The sequence below is a fragment of the Ambystoma mexicanum genome, chromosome 3q (assembly GCF_040938575.1).
Source record: "Ambystoma mexicanum isolate Mex_15411 chromosome 3q, UKY_AmexF1_1, whole genome shotgun sequence".
In the NCBI taxonomy this organism is placed as follows: domain Eukaryota; kingdom Metazoa; phylum Chordata; class Amphibia; order Caudata; family Ambystomatidae; genus Ambystoma; species Ambystoma mexicanum.
In genome coordinates, this window is record NC_090926.1 from 1094764374 (window position 1) to 1094785712 (window position 21339).

The 21339-nt window shown below is 47.3% G+C and overlaps 1 protein-coding gene across 2 annotated transcripts in view; it reads right to left on the minus strand.

Moving 5' to 3' along the window:
- Positions 1 to 1763: 1763 nt before the first annotated feature.
- Positions 1764 to 21339, minus strand: part of LOC138447636 (uncharacterized) — a 153806-nt gene continuing 134230 nt past the window's right edge. The window contains exons 5-7 of one of the 2 annotated variants that reach the window (XM_069603843.1): positions 11750 to 11818; positions 7655 to 7747; positions 1764 to 3327 (exon numbers count right to left, since the gene is read on the minus strand). In XM_069603843.1, the coding sequence (XP_069459944.1) occupies positions 2129 to 3327; positions 7655 to 7747; positions 11750 to 11818 (1361 nt within the window). In that variant the 3' untranslated portion in view covers positions 1764 to 2128. The remainder of the gene's footprint in view (positions 3328 to 7654; positions 7748 to 11749; positions 11819 to 21339) is intronic. The other variant, XM_069603842.1, reaches the window with a different exon arrangement.

Here is a 21339-nt window from a genome sequence, read left to right on the forward strand (position 1 = left end):
TTACAGTTCTCTGCTATCCACAACAGTTTAACTACATTATTTACTTTCAGTTGTTGCAGTCTCCCCGTTTCCTGACTGCTGCTCCCTTGCTATCTTGTTTTTCAACCCTCTATTCTTTATTCCAATCCAATCCTGTTATACGACTTTCCCTTCATTTCCTTCTGCTAGTTTGCTATCGACTTCCTTTTCCTGGATTTGTCTGTTAGTGTCTTCTCTTGTTCTGTTTGTAGACCCCTTGTACAGAGCTTGTTTGTTGGTTTCCGTCAGGCAACCTCTGCCCTTTCCCTTGTCTCGTTTCTGTGTTACAGACACCCATAGCTGTTGTTCCAAGCCATGAGCAATCAGCGTGGGCCTCTGTTATAGCAAACTGTACAGAAGGCTAGAGTTTTCCTAAGGTCCGTGGAATACTCTTTTCCTATATCTGCATACAACCCTAGAGGGAATCCATTCTGTAGTACCTTATTTCCTTGCTACACTTGCTCACTCTTCGTTCTCAGTACTTTCAGCTGTGTGTGTACTTCTCTTCCACCTTATTTCGGCACAACCACCCAAAACCCTTCCTGGGTGTCCTGTGCCACTCTTTACAGAGTGCCATCCTTGACATGTGCACTGAGTCCATAAAAAGCCCTGGCAAGAGAGTATACCTAGCAATTTGAAGGATTGTTTGAAGGTGCAAGAAAAGGCATTTGTAACAAAGGCCCTGGCAGGAGAGTATTCCAGGCAAATACAAGTTTTAAGAATGTTCATAAAAGAAAGTCCCTGGCAGGAGAGTATATCAGGATGATGATGACTTGAACATGTGTCTTTATGAGAAAGCCCAGACAGGAAAGAATATCAGGCATTAAGATGAACAAAGTGTAAACCGAAATTAACTTAAGAAATTTTGATCAGAGAACATCAGGAAAAGGCAGAGGAAATGTATTAAAGGAGAAAAGAAATCTGACAGGAGAGAACAACAGAAGTTGTTTTGTGCGCCAGCAGTGTTAATACTCAAGAAACAGATAATCCTAAATGGAAACAAGAGTGAAGAGAAATCCAGGGGAAGGGGAAACACCCTCTGGAGCAAGGAACTCTATCCTTTGGAACTTTTTGTGTTGGAGTTTCATATTTCCTTTTTGAACATTTATGCATCACTCAACGCCAAATACATATTCCCTTTTTACTTTAGAATTGTTTTGTTAGAATGTGAGGGTCAAAATAGAACATTGGATACATGACGTTTTGTTTTTGGACATTCTGACCACTGGCAGATCCTTAATTTTGTTTTTAGGTAGGGAAACTCCTCTAGTGCAGGGATAGACAGGCATCTTCACAACCTCTTATTTTAATGAAAGTCCTTGACCAAAACTATGAACACCTTGTGTCTGAGTTTCATTCCTGACTCCTCACAACATGTTAATTAACCAAATTTCTAACTGCACTACAAATCCAATGTTCTTCCTTTCAACAATGTTAGCAATAGTAGCATTCTCATAATAATGTCACAAAGTTACCAGGTCTAAAGCTTAAGTGCTAAATGTCTGCTCCTTACCATAGCATAACAGACACCAGTCGAGTTTACCGCAACCCTAAAGGAAAGGGCTAATCATGAATAAACACCACTTTAAACATAGTAAATGATCATATTTGAACTTTAGATCCAATGCTGGTTAAGTTTAGCATGTGACCATACCTTGGCTTCAATGGGCTTTGTTTCCGCGGACCAACCACTGTGTAGATTTGTATGCTACTCAACGAGAACAGAATCAGGTAAGCCTAAGGGATCAACTTCATTATATTTATTTGGGTACAAAACAAGGGTAATAAAAAAACAAATGGGAAACATAAATAATTAGCTTTTACCGAATAATTAGCTTTAAACGAGCAAGTGCAGGAGAGAAAGGCACGGGGGCAGCTAACGCTAAAATGTGAATCTCGGTTTGAAAATGGTTAAACTATGGTAAATAAATGTTTGGATACACAAAAACCAGAACTCTTCAGCTAATAATTGAACAATGTGAAAAACATGAGGAACGCTAATTGCAAAGGCGGGCTCTTTGTAGCTCTGACAGTTGCTACAGAAAACCATGTCAGATTTTGGGACACTGCCATCCTCATCCAGCCAGTGTTTGGGCTTCAGCAACTACTATCACTGTGCAGGATTTACCACATCAATTCTCCATGGAGTTATTGCAATAGTTGTTACTTGGACACCAGCTGAGGACAGAATGCCAGACCAGTTGCTGCGTTGTTTTTCATTGGCTTTCCAGTAGTTCTTCACAGAAGATGGGCAACGATGTCCTGTCACTGCCATTATCTCCCGTGTCTCCAAACCGGCATCGCTCAGAAGCTGCACTGTGGTCGACCGAATACAATGGTTTGTATACATTTTAGATAAACAGGCTTTGACACTGAGAGTTTTCATATAGTTACCAAGAGCATTTTTGCCTAGAGGTCTTACAGTATACCATACTTTTTCATTAGCTGCTTGATGCGCAGTTAGCTTGCGTGGTTGCAAGTAAAAGCAGGGTGCGCCAGCAGGCATTTTTGACATATACAGCTTCAGTGCTGCAACTGGACATGAAGGACTGCCTGGTTGGGCATACATTCTGCCATTGTGGGCGGATCGGCCTCTTTCTGGAAAATCCTTATTGTTTTTTGCAGCTTCATTAAATGTGAAAGATGCATATTCATTTCCGTCTTCATCAGACAGTATAGAAAAAGCATCGGGTGGAAGTATTCTCAGACCTTCACGCCCTCTGCGTGCTAGATGTAGTTGAACCTCAAACCATACTTTGTTTAGTAAGGTGGTTGGTTGAGTGGTGGCAAAGAGCGGACTAGAGCGGAGCTTAAACAAGTCCTCTCTTGTAATGGCTCCATGTCTTTCTCGGATGCCCTTTGCTTCCCTCCGGATCCTTTTTATGATGCCCAGGAAAACATTATTTGCTGCTGTGAAGGTAGTGTCATGCATGATATTTATGCCACGGCTGAAGGGGGGACTGTTGAGATATCGATTGATTCCAGCACGGACACAAACCAAACTTTGAATATGGTATTCCTCCCCTTTTGAATTTCTAACCTCTGCGTAGAATGTTCTCAACAATTGGCATAAATTCTCACCGCTTAAATTTTCAAAGGCGACATCACGCTTACTCTCTTTCAGCCATCCCTTGAACAGATCAACGGCCCACTTGGTCTGCAGTCTTGTTCTAAGTTCATTTCGCTCAATTTCCAAAGAATCCAGTTGGCTTTCATCAGCTACGGCATGCCGTTTTCGGGACGGGTTGGGGGCGGGGTCAACTTGAGAAGGTGAGGCAGGCTCTGTTGTCAGCGGTGGTCCATCTCCACCTAGAAACGGAATGTTAAACCATTGAAAAAAGTTAGGGTACCACAGATATATCAGCACTCCAATTAGTTAGGGATGTTGACAACAAAGCAGAAGTCAGAGAAAGGAGGCGTATGCAGCCCACTAATGGCTTGCCATTACCAAGACCTCATTGTCTGGCAGCAAGTGAGCATTGCCTTGCATTCCCTAATGAACAATTATGACCTGCTCATGCAGGCAATATCGCATATTAATGCACTAACCTAAAATTATAGTTCTCGGTCGCAGCTGAGGTCTTTGCTGCAGCTCAAAGAGATATAAGGCATGAAAAAAACACCCTGGTGAAGCGCTGTAGGATTCTATGACACATCCAGCATTATGTGGAACGTAGGAGTGAATCAAGAAACAGTGTTTTTGGGAGTGAAGTGATGAAGGAGGGAGGCGAAAGGGAAGGAGGGAGAGGATAAAAGTGGGGGTAGGTGGAGATTGCACAGAGGTTGAGAGCAGAAGAGGAGAGCAAGGCACATGAAGTTGTAGCATAGAGGCTATGAGCAGGCCAGGAATGGTGAGTGGGACAGGATGAAAGAGAGGGATGTGTTACTGAGAAGAAGTGATAGCAGGGAGAACACAGCTAAAGTGACAAATGTAATTTGGCCCCACACAGTGTGTTGCAGAGCAGGGAACATTCACCAACTTTTAAGAACAATTAATTTGCTAATATCAACTAATTAATTATGGAATTGCATATTCCAAAAGGTGCCGACTTTTTTAATATTCTACATTTATAAATCACATCTACACTGCACGGTGCTATGGAAAGAATACATTATTGAACAACACCATGTTAAAGTATGTATGTGCTGCTACACAGACTGAGCTATGTGTCACTATTGTGGCCATGGGAAATTAATAACGGAGATGAACTTCTGCATGTGGGCCTTACCAAGATCTGCTTTGCTCAAAAGAAGATGAGATGATTGGAGCGTGCAGCCAGGTCCCATATGGGGAGGAGTGCTGCTGTTCATAGTTGAGGTGCTTACAAGCTGGAGTAGTGATTATGGCCGTTATGGCCGCTATGGGGTGTCATGTAATGTAATCGATTTTGTAAAGTGGTAAAATAAGGCCCTGAGACATTTAGGCGCTAAGAGTACAGCAAGTGACCCACAAAAGAAAATAAGGTACAGAGAAACTACACAATCAAATACCCTTAGAAAAGATACATTTTCAAAGCTTTCCGGAAAGTAAGATGATTGATCTCCCGTAGCTGCACAGGGAGAGAGTTCCACATGGTGGGTGCTAAAGTCAAGAAAGCTCGACCTCTGCTCTTGCAAGACAAAAACATGAAACTATCAAAAGATTCCGAGACACTGACCTCAAATTCTTTATAGGGGCATAGAGGGTAACCAAGGTAGACTTTGCAGAAAGTCTTGAATTTAACACGACTCAGGATTCTGAGAGTGGGCAAGACGGTTAGCTCCCAAGGCCAGCCTGGCTGCAGCATTTTGCAAAAGCTACAGACTCTGAAATAGATATGACGGTTGGCCAAAGTAAATGCTACTACCGTAGTCTATTGAGCCTAAAATAGACGCTGCTACCACTTTGGCTTTGGAATCTGGCAGAAGAAAAGGCAGTGTCTATTTCAACATTTTTAACTTTAAAAAAACAGAATTGCAAAGCTATTAACTTTTAAGCTCACGGGAGCCAGAAGGTGATATTTCGACACCCAAGCTTTTTACTAATTTACTCGGGAGGGGCCACTGTCCTAGTCATTCAGGCCAGAATTCCTCGGTCCAGGCAGACTGCGCTGTAGCAGAGCCCACCGCCTCCAAATAGTTACGAAGTTTACTGGGGGGCTGGGGAGTCAGGTGTATGGGAGACCAGCCGAAAAAGCAGCTGTGTATCATCTGCATATGTGTATAATCTTATCTAATTTTCCTGAATAAGATCAGCAAGAGGTCGAAGACACAGATTAAAAAGATGAGGAGACACCAAAGACCCCTGAGTGACACCACAGGTGATGGCAATCGAGGGGGATTTATAAGGAAACAGAGAGAATGTTTGTGTACATTTTGACAGAAAAGAAATAAAAGCCAGACCAAGGCCTGTGATTCCTGCCCATTCCAGGTACTGAAGCAGGATGGTATGGTCGATTGTGTCAAGTGCCGCGGAGAGGTCCAGGAGAATTAAATCTCGACCTCTCTGCGATCCCGGAGCAGGGCTATGTCATCCAGGACAGATATCACCACTGCATTGGTACCTCTGGCAGGGCGGAATCCAGACTGAAATGGGTGCGTAAGGGCCTGGGATTGCAGAAGGCTTCCATAAGCTTCATAATAGCAGGTAGCAATGAAATGGGCCGATAGTTGGCCGTGTCGAGTTGAGATTTCTTTAACAAAGGAAAAACAAGTGCATGTTTGAGGGCCAACAGGGATAAAGCCCCATCATAAAGGATGCATGAACTGCAGCTGTGAAAAGTGGGATAACAACCATAGACAAAGACTGAACAGAAGGGGATTGAATCTGCAGGCGACGATGATTTGATCTTTCTAAGAGATTCCAGAATAGTGATATCAGTAAATGACTCAAAAGAAGCCATCTTGGCCCTATTACGTCTTAAAACAGAGTCGGGAGAATCAAAGAACACGCTGATAGCATCACATTGTTCCTGTAACCGTGTGGGGGCATAGCTGCAAGAAGGGCGTGACAAGGCTATACATTTTCCAACGACACAAACTGATTAGTATTGGTCATTAAAAAGTCTGCTACAGAGGCAGGAGAGACCCTGGAGCATGGCCGAAAACTAGGGGTCCTTGCAATCGATAGTAAACGTTAAAATAAAATGATCAGACCAAAGGGATAGGAATAGGGTGGTAAACCATCTCACAAGGTTTCTTTTTGAGAAAATTAGATCTAACACATTTCCCCTTCATGTGTAGGCTGATTATTGCATATCTGTAAGTCCATGTCAGCAAGCAGGCTGATTATAGTTTTTTCACATGCGTATAGGTAGGGTTATTCGGTTTAACATTAAAACACCCATTAAGATCAAATCGGGGTAGGTCATCACCAGGTCAGCATCTAATTGAGCGAACCTCTGTGCAAAAGTAGCAAGAGATGCCATCCGTGGTCTATACACTAATAAAATATAAATTGAGATTAGTGAGGTACTTTGTAGCCTGATTTGATAGAATTCACCTGGCAGGTTGTGACTAAGTACAACTGGAGTGCAGTTCAAATATGCACGAAATATCAGTGCCAGTCCTAAGCCCCCATTTGAAGTAATTCTATCAAAACGGGGAATGCTATAGGTGGGAGTTAGCATTTGTACAATATCAGGTTCAGAAGAAGAGGAAAACCAAGTCTCAGTCATGCATAGCATGTCAGGCACATAATCCTCCAGCGGGGTGAACATTTCCTGCCGGTGTACCCCTACTGACCTACCACTAATAAGTAAGCCAGTGAGATAGTAACAAGAGCTCGTGACATTTTGCCCTTCCGGGTAATCCTTGAGCTTGGGGGTGGTATCAGTCTTCAAACAAGACCCCACCCTCCCTGCTTCAGGCGAGAGAGTAAATTCAAAGCCCTTCTGAGAGCTTAGTCTCGCTCGGGAAAGAGCTCAAAAGCTCTGCTCTGGTATACATTATTTTCGGTATCCTATCCGTCCGATCGATTTGTGAATGCACACGATCAGGATCTTGACATAACGACAGGGCCCAAGGCCAATCCAGTCCCGGATGGGCAAAGATTGGCTTTCCTTAAGCGTGCCGACGGTGCGCCCACTGCGACCATTTGATGGGTAGGCGATCCCTCCGGCACATATGTGCTGTGAGGGAGAAAATGAGGTAACGCGCAAGACCATATCAAAAATAGAGCTGATAGAAAGACTATCAGTCAGCCTGGCATTCTCCGCTAGGATGGCACAACCAGATTATTGTCATGTTGACAGCAGGAGCGGCCTGATGCTTTATGTTATAACTTAGCCCACCTTGTGTGTTGTTCGTACTTGATCACATGTCAATACAGAAGGTTTCAGCGTTTTTAATCACATACTTCTGTGGCATCTAGATTGACTCAGATGCTGTACTTTGTGTCCTATTTGTGCATGTGGTTGATTGTATTACTTGGACAAGTGGGCACCACCCATATACATACCACCCTGTTATCTCTCCCCTTCCTATCACCTTACATCGGAGGATTTCAAAATCCATCTTTCATGCAAAGTCTCCTAGACAGAAGATAACTTTAAAAAACGGTGAGCACATGTGAAAAGAGCAACAGAAATGTCAGCAGGGAAACTACAGATTCTGAGGACAATTACAAAGGTTTATAGCAGCTAAGCAATGCTCTCACCAGCTGGGCTTGGTGCAGGTTCTCTTGTTGCCGGCCCTGGATAGTCCAGTTCCATGATCCCATCTTCATCTTTAATTAAGACGGGTACAATTTCTGTGCAACAAAATGAGAGTTCATTTCTTCAAACATTATTTAGAATGAAACACCCTCACACTTAATAATCAATCTTTTTTGCCAATATTTAAGGTGTAACAATATTTCTCAGTGCAAGTCTAAGAGCGTAACCTTGAAAACCGCCTTCTTAATGCTGTGCATGAGTCTCACACATATGTGTGGCTCTATACAAAAAACATCAACAGGCTCAGCGCAGCCCTACACATTCTAAAAAGTGACCACATATCCCAGGCCTGACGCGAAGCCCACTGGCTCCCAGTCAAGGAAAGGATCAACTTCAAAATTCTCACCCTTACGCACAAATGCATCAACCTCTCCGCCCCATCCTACCTATCAGAAATAATATCCAAAAACATTGCCCGCCCCACAAGAAGCCCCCATACCAACCAACTCTGCGTACCCTCCATAAAAAGGCCAAGGCCGGCGGCATTGGCTTCCCCCTCATAGCACTGAAGCTCTGGAATGCCCTCCCCAACGCACTCAGAGCAGAACCTTCCTTACTCGCCTTTCGCAAATCCCTGAAAACTACACTATTCATATAAACCTCACCATACCCTGGCGCCCTAGCCTTTCTCACCCAGTTAACCCACTAGTTGCAATATATTTGCTAACTTCCATATACTATGTAACCTTAAGATGAACTGTAAATGCAAAAATATACTACCTCTTCTGTACCATGTAACTTCAAAATGAACCCTAAAATGCAAATATCAATGTAACTACTAAGCTTTCCTTTGTAACCAGCTATGTCTATATGTAACAGCGCCACAATGCCCCTGGGCTGATGTGCGCTTTAAAAATACGAATAAATAAATAGATGTCCCAAAAATGTCCCATCTACTGTATCCAGGCCTTCAGATAAGGGGTGTATTGGCAACTTTAACTCCCAAAAAATAGGCACACTACTCCCAACAAAAGAAATGGCCACACTGGACCTTGTGCCCCTGCTTTCATTCACACAGCTCCAGGGATATGTTTGGACCAGTAGTGTAGGTAGTTCCACAGAAAGAAACTACTATTAGTACTGTGGATACACAATGGTAAACATGCATCTTTTAATGTGCAGGAAGAACCAGGTGCAACAAAATAATTATTAATACAAAACATTCCGTTTTCCATTTAAAACATTTATTTAAATCACTTATAAAATGCTCCCTTTGGGAATTGGACTTACTTGGTGACTCCCTAAAATGTTTACTTCCAACTTTAAGAAATAGGGAGTAAAATACTTCCACATCAAAATTTTATCTGGAGCATTGGCTGTATTATTAGCATATATGCCATGATCACACTTCCAATATGCCTCATAAAATCAGCTTGTTGCATGCCATTTGTATCACTGGTGTACTAACTATCCCAACAAGTTAATATGTTGAAGATCTATGCCATCAGGGTGCTTGCTAGTGACCATCATCACATGTAGCTCATACATTATTCATTATGCCAATCCTCACACACAACATAAATGAAGGCCTCCTCACTCGGCCACAACTGTCCAACTTCAGCAACACACATTTTGATCCCCTTTCAAAAAAGAGACCTACAATAGAAAAGCACACTGGATTTACTCCAGGCATATACCAACAACCTCTCTCTTTCCTTTATATGTTCACCCTTAAAATCACACTAGAAAGCTGCAAAACCCATCCACCCTGACACAACATTAAACACAGCAGCAATTTACACTAGGGCATCATGAGGAATTTAAAAAACAGACTGCCCATAGGGAACTGATAGACACCAACAAATCATAACCCGGTGCTGTGGAAGGTTGAAATCAGCCAGCCCTTAGGGAACTGACAGACAATGACAAAACTCGGCTCATCAATTTCCTTTCATCTCCTGCTGTCTCCCCTCTTGTCTACCTTGCCCTCTCTCTCCTCCTCCTCCTTCTCCTCCTTTGCCCCCCTTATGGCTCCTTCTCCTATGCAGGGTGTACTTCCGATCTGTACCCCTCCCCAGAAGGTCTTTACGGCTGGCAACCCTCTTCATCTTGCCACTCTCAACTCTCGCTCTGCTGTCAAACACTCTTCTGACATCTGCCACTTCCTTGAAGAAATTGACCTTGATGTCACTGGTCTTACTGAAACATGGTTCACGGCCATCTCTGTCTCAAGCTTTGACACTCTCCTCTCTGATGACTACAAGATGTTCTCCGCACCCAGATCCTCCCGGTCCGGTGGGGTGTTGCCCTGATCTTTCCTGAGAGGATTCCTGCCTCTATCATTCCCACTCAGGCCTACTCCTCTTGAATGCCTTGTCTGCAGGCTCTTTGCCTCGCCTAGCCATTCTCTTACTGTGGGTACTATCTACCGGCCTCCTTGTCAAATCACCTCATTTCTCTCCGATTGGGCGGACTTCTCTTCCTCCCTCTTGGCCTTTACCACCTCAATGACCTCAATATCCATCTCAACTCTCCTTGTTCCTCCCCTGTACTCTTCCGTGACCTCTGCAACTCCCTCTCCCTTTCTATCCTCCCCTCTGTCCCGACTCACACTGCAGGACACACACTTGATTTCTTGATCTCCTCTGACATCCCCCTCTCCATCTCCCTGACCACTCTCTCCTGGAGTGATCATTCCCTCCTCTCCTCTCATCCCCCAGGCCAAGCCTACCCCAACACTGCCACCTACCTTCTCGGACATCTGGCCCATAAAGCATGTGTCAATTGAGTATTTCGCCACCACCTTCTCTCCCCCCTGCCACCTCTGGCCAACTCACATCCTGACACAGCCCTGTCCCTTCTCTACTCTTCTATTTCTGATACTCTTGATGCACTTGCCCGTGTCATGAGGATCCATTTGAAGTCCAAAGCCAAGTGTAATTCCTGGTATGATTCTGACCTAGCTACACTTAAACGCAAGTGTAGTGCGGCTGAGAGGAAATGCAGTGATTCTTGTTGATCCTCTAACTGGCCTGTCACCTGTTCCAAAGGCAATACCGACTCTCTGTCCTCACCAATAAGAGAGCCCATATTTAAGCCTGTGTCTATGTGGCATCTCACTTTATCTCAAAAACCCGGGACATCCTGTCCACGCTCTCCTCCCCTGACCTCTCCTCTCCACTCCACTCCACTCTCCTTCTGTGCATGCTGACACTCCTTCAGCCACCCCCACACCCGCTTTCTCGTCCTTTCCTGTTTTCTCCCCTGACGAGGTCGCTAGACAAGTCCGATCTATGAAAGTCTCATAAAAATAGGTTCATATCCCTGTTCCTCTGAAACCATCAAGGACCACATTGATACCCTCACTCTCCCCTCCTTTACCCCAGGAGCCTTTCCCTCCCCTCTGAAGCACTCCCTTGTGCATCCTCTTGTCAAGAAACCCACAGCTGATCCTTCTTGTCTGGCCAACTATCGCCCCATTTCCATTACTCGTTTTCTTGGCAAACTCCTCTTCTAGTGTAGTACTTGTTTGCACAATGTGTTTTTATTGTTAACCCTATAATAAGTATATATTTTTCTGTACATCTGTTTTTGTAGTATATTCTCTTAGGACATGGGTCTGTAACATATGGCTCTCCAGTTGTTCTAGACTGCAACTCCCATAATCCCCTCACCATCGAATACATTGGCAAGGGTTGATGAGAGTTGTAGTCAAACTCATCTGGAGAGCCAAAGGTTGCAGGCCCCTGTCTTAGGATGTCTATTGGGATTAGCCTTGCTTCCTCCCTTGAGTGGAGCCTGGTTGCTCTGCTCTAGCTCCCCAAAACAGTTTGGCCTAACTTCTGTTTGCGACCCTGTCTGCCCATTATGATATTTTACACTTCTCACTAGAGGGCTGCAGAACTTTTTCTGTAGCAACCTCTGTAAAATGTGATTAAGAAAAATGACGTAACCCAAAGGGATATAAATCATGTGTTAACTTTTGTGGCAAGCTAAGGTTTTACTTACATGTTGTAAAATATGTTAAACAAAATCTTATTTGAAAAATATTTTGTTGAAAAAACAAACTGTAAACTACAAATTAGGCTATTACGCACCAAGATCTTCCTCCTCCGGGTCCAGCATGTCATCAAACTCTCCATCTTCATCTTCATCTTTAATATTTTCTGAAAACACAGACACATTAACTGGATCACCCGTTAAAAGAAAATAATGCAAAGAAAGTGGTTTCTGCTCTTGCAAGAATTTGTTTACTAACTGGTCCCTCGTGTGCCTACCAAACAAACTGCTGCCTGCTGTGATTGTATATGTTCTTGGAAGACTACCTTTTCAGCTTTGGCAGAATGAAAGGCTGAATTGACTGTCTGGGTGGGAACCAGCAGGTGCTTAAATGTTTGAGATATTGGTTAAAACTCAACACCTTCCCTGTAACACCCACTATGTTTCAAGGTTATGCATCTAATTTTGAGTTCAGGATTGCTTGGATCACCCCATTAATGATTCGAAGTTTGGGTAGCTCTCATTAACAGGCGATCAGTAGTACAATTAAACCTAGAATAAGAATACAGTTTCTGGATGTAATAGGTTTTTCCTTGAAATCTATTGTAGTTCTTGGCCTTCCTTGTATTTTGTGAGATATTTAACTTTGAATTGACCATTGGGCTTGGCTTGCCATGAAAAGCAGGCAAGGGCAACAATAAGAAGCTCTTCCTACCTCTTTCTGTACAACTATCACAGCCTGATTTGGTGGGGGCTGAGATAGGGCACCATCATGGGACCTCTGACTTAAGGTTTATAGCAATCATCACAGATAGTCGCATTGCTATTAGAGTTTGTGTATCAGATGCTATAGGCTTTGATCTGTATACAAAGGTACAAGAAAAGTTTTTTTTTTAATTGGGGCGTTAAATATACGGGTGCAGTGTCTCTACAAGATCCGTTATCCATCTCTAGTCAATCGGGTATTTACAAGTTTGAATCAATGTGGCATTGGCGCTGAGATGACAATGTAACATTATCTGCAACAATGGAATATTGGGAGCTCTATTTCTATCAAATTGGTAGTGGGATAATGCACATGGTAAAAGCCCTTTGCACCAACACACCAATGTTCTGCAGCTTCCAGTTTTCATTAGAACATTCTCCTCCCAATGAATCTAAATAGTCCCATACCTTGCATCTTAGAAAGGGACGAAGGGGCACGGCATAAACCTCGGTAGCAAACTATAATGCTATATTAAACCTTTCCCAGCAGTGAAACATCTGTGAGAAACCTGAAGGTATCCTCATAACTTCTCCTCCTGGGTCTTTTGCTCCGGTGGCCAGGGAAGGGCCACTGTGCTTGGATCCTGACCCTGGGGGCAGACAAGTGAGGGAGGATCACCTAAGTACAGGGTCCTTGGGGAGTGGGAAGAGGATGCCTGAGGGTAAAACACAGTATCCCCCCACTTATCCATCACCCTACTCGACCTCAACCTTCATGGGTGAGACGCGGTATCCCAATGGGACGATGGGCGAGGAGGAAGAAGTCCCTGAAGCCTTCATGGGATATGCAGGTTCCGCTGTCCCTGACCCAAGAGGACGGTGGGAGGATCATGCCAGAACAAAACCAGTCAAGGAGGAGGGCCAGATGAGACGGGAACCTGGCTCGAACCTCAACATATTTTTGAATATCCACTGATTCAGACCATTGAGAGAATTATCAAGACCAGTACTTTCATGGTAGGATGTCTGGGGTAGGGAGTAACAAAAGGAGAATCAACCCTGTTGAATAACAACAGGGCCAGAGGATTCCACTCTCTCCTCTGCCAACCCCTCTTGTCCTGTTTCCCCTTCCCCATTTCCAACATGTACTGTGTGAAAAAACAGAGGGTGTTTCAATGACCAGACCCCGGGGATCCATTACTCAAGTGGCCAGGGCACCGCCATCACCTTTGGATCCAGACTTTGGGGGTGGACAAGTGTGGGAGGATCACCTGGGTGAGGGGTCCTCGGGGAGTGGGGGAGGGACAGCTGATGGCGAGGCGCAGTATCTCCCTTTTCCCAGTACCCGTGTCCAATCCTATTTGATGAAATATTCCAACTTCTCAGACCCCCTCCACCCACTTTCCTACAAAAACACTGAGCCGAGGAAGAGGAGGTCTAAGGCTGAAAGGATTACCACCCACGCAATAAACTGGACATGTCCCTCGAACAAGATCAGGCAGGGTTAGGCACTTGAATTTAATCACACACACCTAATACCAATTAACTCTCCCCACATGGTTAAAAGGTGGAACAGTCAGACACACTTTGAGGAAGGCGAGAACGAGAAGTTCCTCCAGGGCTATGGCGAACCAGTCGAAGGAGAGCGACAAACTGAGGGGTTGAACCAAAGGGACAGGAAGTCAGAGCCCCGCCGATCCTCACCCCCCCCCCCGGCGAGAGATTTTTATTTCCGAAAGCCTGTGAGGATTGCACACGACAGACCAGCTGGAAGGGAGAAAGAGTCTTCTGAGTGCTAAAAGGATACCAGCCACCCTCCTGGGTGAATGGTACAGTTGGCGAGGTGCAGAAGCGGCAATGGTAACAACCTTGACTCCTACATCAAAGGCACGAAAGATGGAAAGCATCTTAACACGGCCTGTGAGATGAGGGAATCAAAGAAAGACTGGTCTGTATTTAACTGACATTTTTTCAACAGTATCCGAGGGATGAAGGTTATGCAAGCGCTGATAAGCTGCGAGAGAAAGTGAATCTATTGTTAAGAGCTATGAATACGAAATGCAAAGTAGTAGAGTAGTCCGGCGAAGTGAGATTGCACAATCAAAAGTTTCTGAGCTGCAGTGGTAGTGGGAAGCGAGAGAAAGAAAGTAACCACAAACCGCATGAAAAAAGAGTTTGAAAGGCTTGATCTAGGAGCAATTAATATGAAAGCAAGTCATTCGTAGCAGGCAGATTTTCCAAGAGACAATGGCACTGAAGGAAAATATGTAAAGTGGAATTAAAGAAAGAAAGGAGGGTCGAAGTGGTCATGTCGAGGTGAGAGCAAAAATCCTTCCAGTTTCGAAAGTCTTTGACTGCGAAATCAAAAATTGAAAGGAGGTTTCAGCCCAATTGAAGGGAAGAACAAGTTACTTTCTTACCTGGTAACGTTCTTTCGATGGGATGGTCCGACGACGTATTCCATATCTATGACATGTAATCACTACAGCTGTGCTGCTTCGGAAACTTTTTTTGGCGTCTGCGTCCTGCGTCGATGACGTCGATGCGCCGTCGTCGAGGACCTCCTCCGACGTCCGACGTCATCCGATGTGATAAGTAGGACGCACGACGCCCGTAGCCTCAGTTGTAGTTTTTTCCCCCAGAACGTGTGACATTAGTCAACTGCCAGTGAGACACAAAGCCTTGCGGAACGTAAGCTGCAATCGCAAAAGAAATCCTGCTGTGGGGAAGGCAGGGCGGGAGCGATATGGAATGCGCCGTCGGACCATCCCATCGAAAGAACGTTACCAGGTAAGAAAGTAACTTGTTCTTTGAGGGGATTGGGTCCTCCGACGTATTCCATATCTATGACAGACTCCCAAAGCAGTACCAGAGCAAGGAGGAGGGAAAGAATTTAGAATCAAAATTTAGAATAGCCAATCAAATAGCAGAGCAAAGGACCGCCTTGCCAAAGGCCAGATCCTGTCCTCGGATGGAATCGAGGGAATAGTGACGTACAAATGTATGTACTGAAGCCCAGGTGGCTGCATCACAGATGTTGCGAATAGGAACACCCCTCTGCAGGGCAGTAGATGCAGCCATACCCCTGGTAGAATGGGCCCGCAAGGCAGCCGGTGGGTCCTTACCCGCCAAGCGGTAACACTCCGAGATGGCCAAAATAATCCAGCGAGACAAAGTCTGTTTCGTCACAGCTTGCCCCAAACGCTTTCCAGCGTAACCAATAAAGAGTTGATCGTCCACTCTGATCGGGACATGCGTGAAACATAAAAGCTTAAAGCTCTCCTAGGATCAAGCCTATGGAGCCTCTCCTCTTCCTTACCAGGATGCGGAGGAGGAAAGAATGCCAGAAGAACAACCTTCTGGGCCAAATGAAATTCCGTCACTACCTTCGGAAGAAAAGAAGGACGAACTCTAAGGACAACCCTGTCCTTGTGAAATACAGTGAAGGGTGGCTTAACTGAAAGTGCCTGTAACGCACTCACTCTGCGAGCGGAAGTAACCGCAACTAAAAACACAGTTTTCAGAGTCAACAGCCTCAAAGGGCAAGAATGTAAAGGCTCAAACGGAGCACCCATAAGAAACTTAATAACAAGGTTTAAATCCCAACCGGGCACCAGGAAAGGTGACGGAGGGAACACATTAGTGAGCCCTTTCAGAAACTGTGAAATTAAAGGGATTTTAAAGTAAGAACACTCTTCAGACGAGCGCTTAAAGATGGACAGCGCCGCCAGGTAACCTTTAATGGTACCCACTTGCAAGCCCCTGTGGGCCAAAGAAAGTAAAAAGGACAGAACCATGGGGATGTCACATGCAAAAGGATCCACATTCTGAACTCTGCACCAGTCGCAGAACTTACGCCAACGGCAACGGTACAGAGACTTTGTTGCTGGCCTTCCGGGCCGAAAGCAACACGTCTTCAGGGAGGTCCCAATCCTTATACCTCAACCTTTCAGAAGCCAAGCGTGAAGGTTGAGGGATCTGACCTCTGGATGGAGAATCTGACCCCCCTCCCGTGAGAGCAGATCGTCTCGGTAGGGAAGACGACGTGGAGGGCAGATGGACAAGTCGAGAAGGTCCGGGTACCACGTCCTCCGAGCCCACGCCGGAGCAATGAGGATCATCCGGGAACCGAACTTCCGTAACCTCCACAGCACTTGCGGGATGACGGGGACTGGAGGAAACGCGTACAGCAGCGGGAATGACCACTCCACCACGAACGCGTCTCCTAAGTCTCCTTTTGGAGGAAATTCCCGCGAGCAAAACGTTTCGCACTTCCGGTTGACACTGGAGGCGATGAGATCCACTTGAGGGGTCCCCCAAAGGGCGAAGATCTCCAGGAGAATCTCCTGAGCCAACTCCCACTCGTGAGAGATCGCGCTCTGCCTGCTCAGAGCGTCCGCCGTCACGTTTTCGTCTCCGGCCAGATGAACTGCCGAGATCGAAACTTCCTGCTGGATGGCCGAGAACTCGAGCTGCATCGCCTCCCTGCACAGAGGAAGTGACCCTGCCCCCCCCTTTTTGTTGAGGTAGTGCATGGCCACTGTGTTGTCCGTCAGGATCAGGACACTCTTTCCTCGCACAGTCAGCAGAAAAGCCTTCAGGGCTAGCCTGACGGCCCTCAGCTCCAACAGATTGATATGGAGTCTGGACTCCGACGGAGACCAACGACCGCTGACTGTCAGCCCGTTGGCATGAGCTCCCCATCCCGTGAGGGATGCATCCGTCACGATCGTCACCTCCGGCCAGGGAAGCCAAAATGGAGCCCCCTTCATCAAGTTGCTTTCGACGGCCCACCACAGAAGGTCCCGGGCGACCGAGGGCGGCACCTGAACCGGGTCCGACATCCTGCCAGAGGACTGCGACCATTGCGTCTTGAGTGCCCACTGCAAAGATCTCATCCGCAGGCGAGCCTCTGGCACCAGAAGAATGCAGGATGCCATGAGGCCGAGCAACCTCAAGAACTCGAACGGTGGGAGCGTCTGGGCATGCTGAAACTTGTGCACCATCTGCTGAATGTGAAGAGCCCTCACCTGGGGAGGAAAACACTGCCCCAGGGAAGTGTCGAGCACTGCTCCGATGTACTGGAGCCGCTGTGTTGGCATCAAATGGGACTTCTTTAAATTGAGGGAGAAGCCCAGCCTGTGAAGGGAGTGGCAGGTGACGGACAGATGATCCAGGACTTGCTCGGGAGAGCGCCCCCTGATCAACCAATCGTCCAGGTAGGGGTAGACGTGAATCCCCCCTTGCCTGAGATGCGCTGCCACCACCACCATGAGCTTGGTGAAAACCCTCGGGGCGGAGGTCAATCCTAACGGCAGGACCCGAAACTGAAAGTGTGAGTCGCCAACCGCGAACATCAGCTACTTCTTGTGTTTGGGATGGATCGGCACATGGAAGTAAGCATCCTTGAGGTCGAGTGACACCAACCAGTCCTGAAGCTGAAGGGCCTGGAGGACTTGAGAGAGAGTAACCATCTTGAACTTGTCCTTCCTGAGGAGTTTGTTCAAACCGCGCAAGTCCATGATGGGTCTCAATCCCCCGTCTTTCTTCGAAATCAAAAAATAAGGGGAATACCATCCCTTGTTCCTCTCCGCTACAGGCACCAGTTCTATGGCGCCTTTCTCCAGCAGGGCTTGAATTTCCTGCGCAAGGAGCGGATCCGGACTCTGCAAAGAGAGGTTCCCCGGTGGATTGTCGCGAGGCCTGTGCCGAAAAGGAAGACAGTAGCCGTGGGTTATGATCTCCAGAACCCACACATCTGAAGTAATGGCTTGCCACTCTACAAGATGCTGCGCCAGCCTTCCCCCAACCGGCGAACCATGGGACATGGCCTCATGACTGAGTGGGAGCGGCTGCAGCGTTACCTGAGGGCAAAGAGGCAACTGCCCGAGCGGCCTTGGCACCACGGGTACCCTGTCGTCCACCTCTGGTACCCCTGCGTTGGCCTCTTTGACTGCCAGCTCCTCTCGCTTTACTGAAGGACGAGTAATAGCGAAAGGAACCACCCCTCCACTGCTGTCCCCTAGGACGAAAAGGCAGAGGTTGGCGAACTGCAGCGCCCAACGACTTTGCTGCAGTTTTTGAGGTCTGCAACCTCTCAAGGCTCTCGTCAGCCTTGCTGCCAAAAAGGTGTTCACCGTCAAAGGGCATGTTGAGGAGCCGGGACTGCACATCAGGAGCAAACCCCGACTTCCGCAACCATGCAAACCTGCGTATCACGGTGCTCGCCGCCATGGACCTACTGACGCATTCAGCTAAGTCCAAACCCGACTGAACGGACTCACACATGGCATCCTTACCATCCTGGACCATAGCAAGGAAACCATCCCGTTCGTCCCCTTCGGGAATATGTTCAGCCGATAACGCAACGCAGTTCCACAGAGTGTGTGTGAAACGAGACAAGGCACAAATGGAGTTGGCCGCCTGAAGCGCCATACCACCAGAAGAAAACACTTTCTTCGCCCATCCATCAAAACGTTTGTCGTCCCTATCAGGAGGGATGGTAGGGTACGACGCCTGCTTTGCCGGGGCCGTGGCCGCCTGCACCACCAAACTCTCCGGAGTGGGGTGCCTGGTCAAGTAGCAGGGGTCGCTACTGGCTGGACGGTATTTTCGCGACAAGGATCTGCCCACCGCCGGGAGACTCTCCGGAGCAGTCCAAGCCACCGCCACCCTTCTCTGTAAAGCCATATGGAACGGCAGTACCGGGTCAGTTGGGGGACCAACATCAAGGATGTCCGTTAGATCATCCTGCACAAACTCCCCTGGGGGAGCAGACCATCCCAAGTACTCACAAACCCTAGCCATAAGGCGCCGGTACGAGGAATCGGCATGAGAGCCAGGCTCAGGCCTACAAAACTCCACCTCCGGAGAGGTGTCCAGTCCACTGGCATCATGCAGTGACTGCCTCAAATCGTCAAACTGACTATGACCCGAGACAATTTCATCTGGAACCTGACTAGGAACCAGGCCATCAGAATCCTCATCCGCCTCTGAAATATATTCCAGGTGGCGAAAAAAAGGCACCCGAGAGTGCTTGCTCTTAACCAGAGCCTTCCTAGGGGGTTCCCCCGTGCCATGGGGTACCTCCGACACGAAAAGCGGCGAGCGAATCAGCGCCGGCAGAAAAGGCATTGGCGCCGAGAGGATCGGCGTCGACGTTGAGGAAATCGGCGTCGACGTCAGATGCAGCGCCGCCAGCATCGGCGGCGTCGACACAGCCCTCGAAGCCGGAGCCCCAAGCTTATCCTTCGACGACCTGAGCGTCGATGGCTTCGACGACTTCCTCGGAGCCGGAGCCTCGAGACAGCCAGACGTCGATGTTTTCCTCGAAGACCTCACAGGTGCACACGGTCTCGAACGCGTCGAGGACCGGGACCTGGAACGGGTACGTCGAGAACGAGTCTCCTTGTCCGAACAGGACCTCTCCCGTGACTCGTGCCGACCACTCTTGCGAGCGGTGTCTCTCGACCTCTCACGACCGACCCCACTCGGGGGCGCGGACGGCTTAGTACCCTGCGACTCGAGAATCGCCAGCATTTTCTTCCCGAAGGAAGCCCATTCCTCCGGCGTCGCACGGCTGGTGGGGTAAGCGACGTGCCGGGCAGAGTCCTCCGAAGAGGACCTGGAAGACGACCGGTGTCGGCGCTTCCGAGAATGCCTCGAAGAGGCTGAGGAGTGGCGAGACCGGCTCCTAGAAGGAGACCCACGAGACTTCCGACGATGACGCAGAGAGTCACCTCTCGAATCATCCGTCGAAAGCCCCGCAGACTTCGACTTCCGGGGCTTGGACACCCGACCAACCGACAACTTCTTCTTACGTTCGCGTAAGGCTTTGGACGTGAGCGACTGGCAGTCGATACAGTCATCCGTGTCGTGGGCCTCCCCGAGGCACCAGAGGCAGGCGTCGTGCGAGTCCGTCACCGACATCTTGGACCCACACTCCCCGCACTTCTTGAAGCCCGGACGCGGGGTCGAAGACGAAGTAGAAGACATCTTCACACGAAGGATTTTCACAAAAACGAACAGGTTCGAAGAACTGAGAAGAACAGAACTCCAAAGAGTCGAGGCGTTAACCGAGATTCACGAAGCAACACGTTCGCGGAAAAAACTGAACTGAGGCTACGGGCGTTGTGCGTCCTACTTATCACATCAGATGTCAGAGGAGGTCCTCGACGACGGCGCATCGATGTCATCGACGCAGACGCCGAAAAAAGTTTCCGAAGCAGCACAGCTGTGGTGATTACATGTCATAGATATGGAATACGTCGGAGGATCCAATCCCCTCGAACCTATAGTGTGGAATGTAAAGAAAGCTTAGGGAAGGGAACCCCACCAGGGAGAAAAGGTTTGAGCACGATGGAGGGGAATCTACAGTGAACTACAATCAAATACTATACTTGGAAACCTTTTGTTGAAACTGTGTAAAAGCTTGAAGGGTGACCTGGACTTGGTTGAGGGGAACCCGAGAGGTTAAACCTGTGAACTTGTGACTCAGACTTGACCGGCCAAGAAGACTCTGGTGGGAAGAGCCAACCGCCTAACTGTGCTTGTAAGCCAAAGTGTGTTCATCCATAAAGTGTTCCATCTAACCCTGTACTATACAACGTGGGGACGATAATTAATACTGATTTATATTGCCATTCTGAAATTTTGGTTGCACCACTGATTTTTCCTTTTTTTAGATACATATCCCTATATCACATTAGTTTGTATTAGGGTGAGGGCAGGCATTAGGTTTTTGTTAGTATAGGCCTTTATTGTTTGACTAAGACTGACTAGGACTGTTTATTATTCGATGGTCGCGATTACTCCCATCTTAGTTATAGGGCCAGACAGGAGATTTTCCAACAATAAAGGTTTTGAAACATGCAACTCTTCTGTCAGTGTCTGCTTGTCATACCATGCCTCCCTTACAACTGGGACAAGAGAGAGGCGACCAGGAGCAGTGAAGATTACCAGTAGACATAACTGAGAAGGAGAG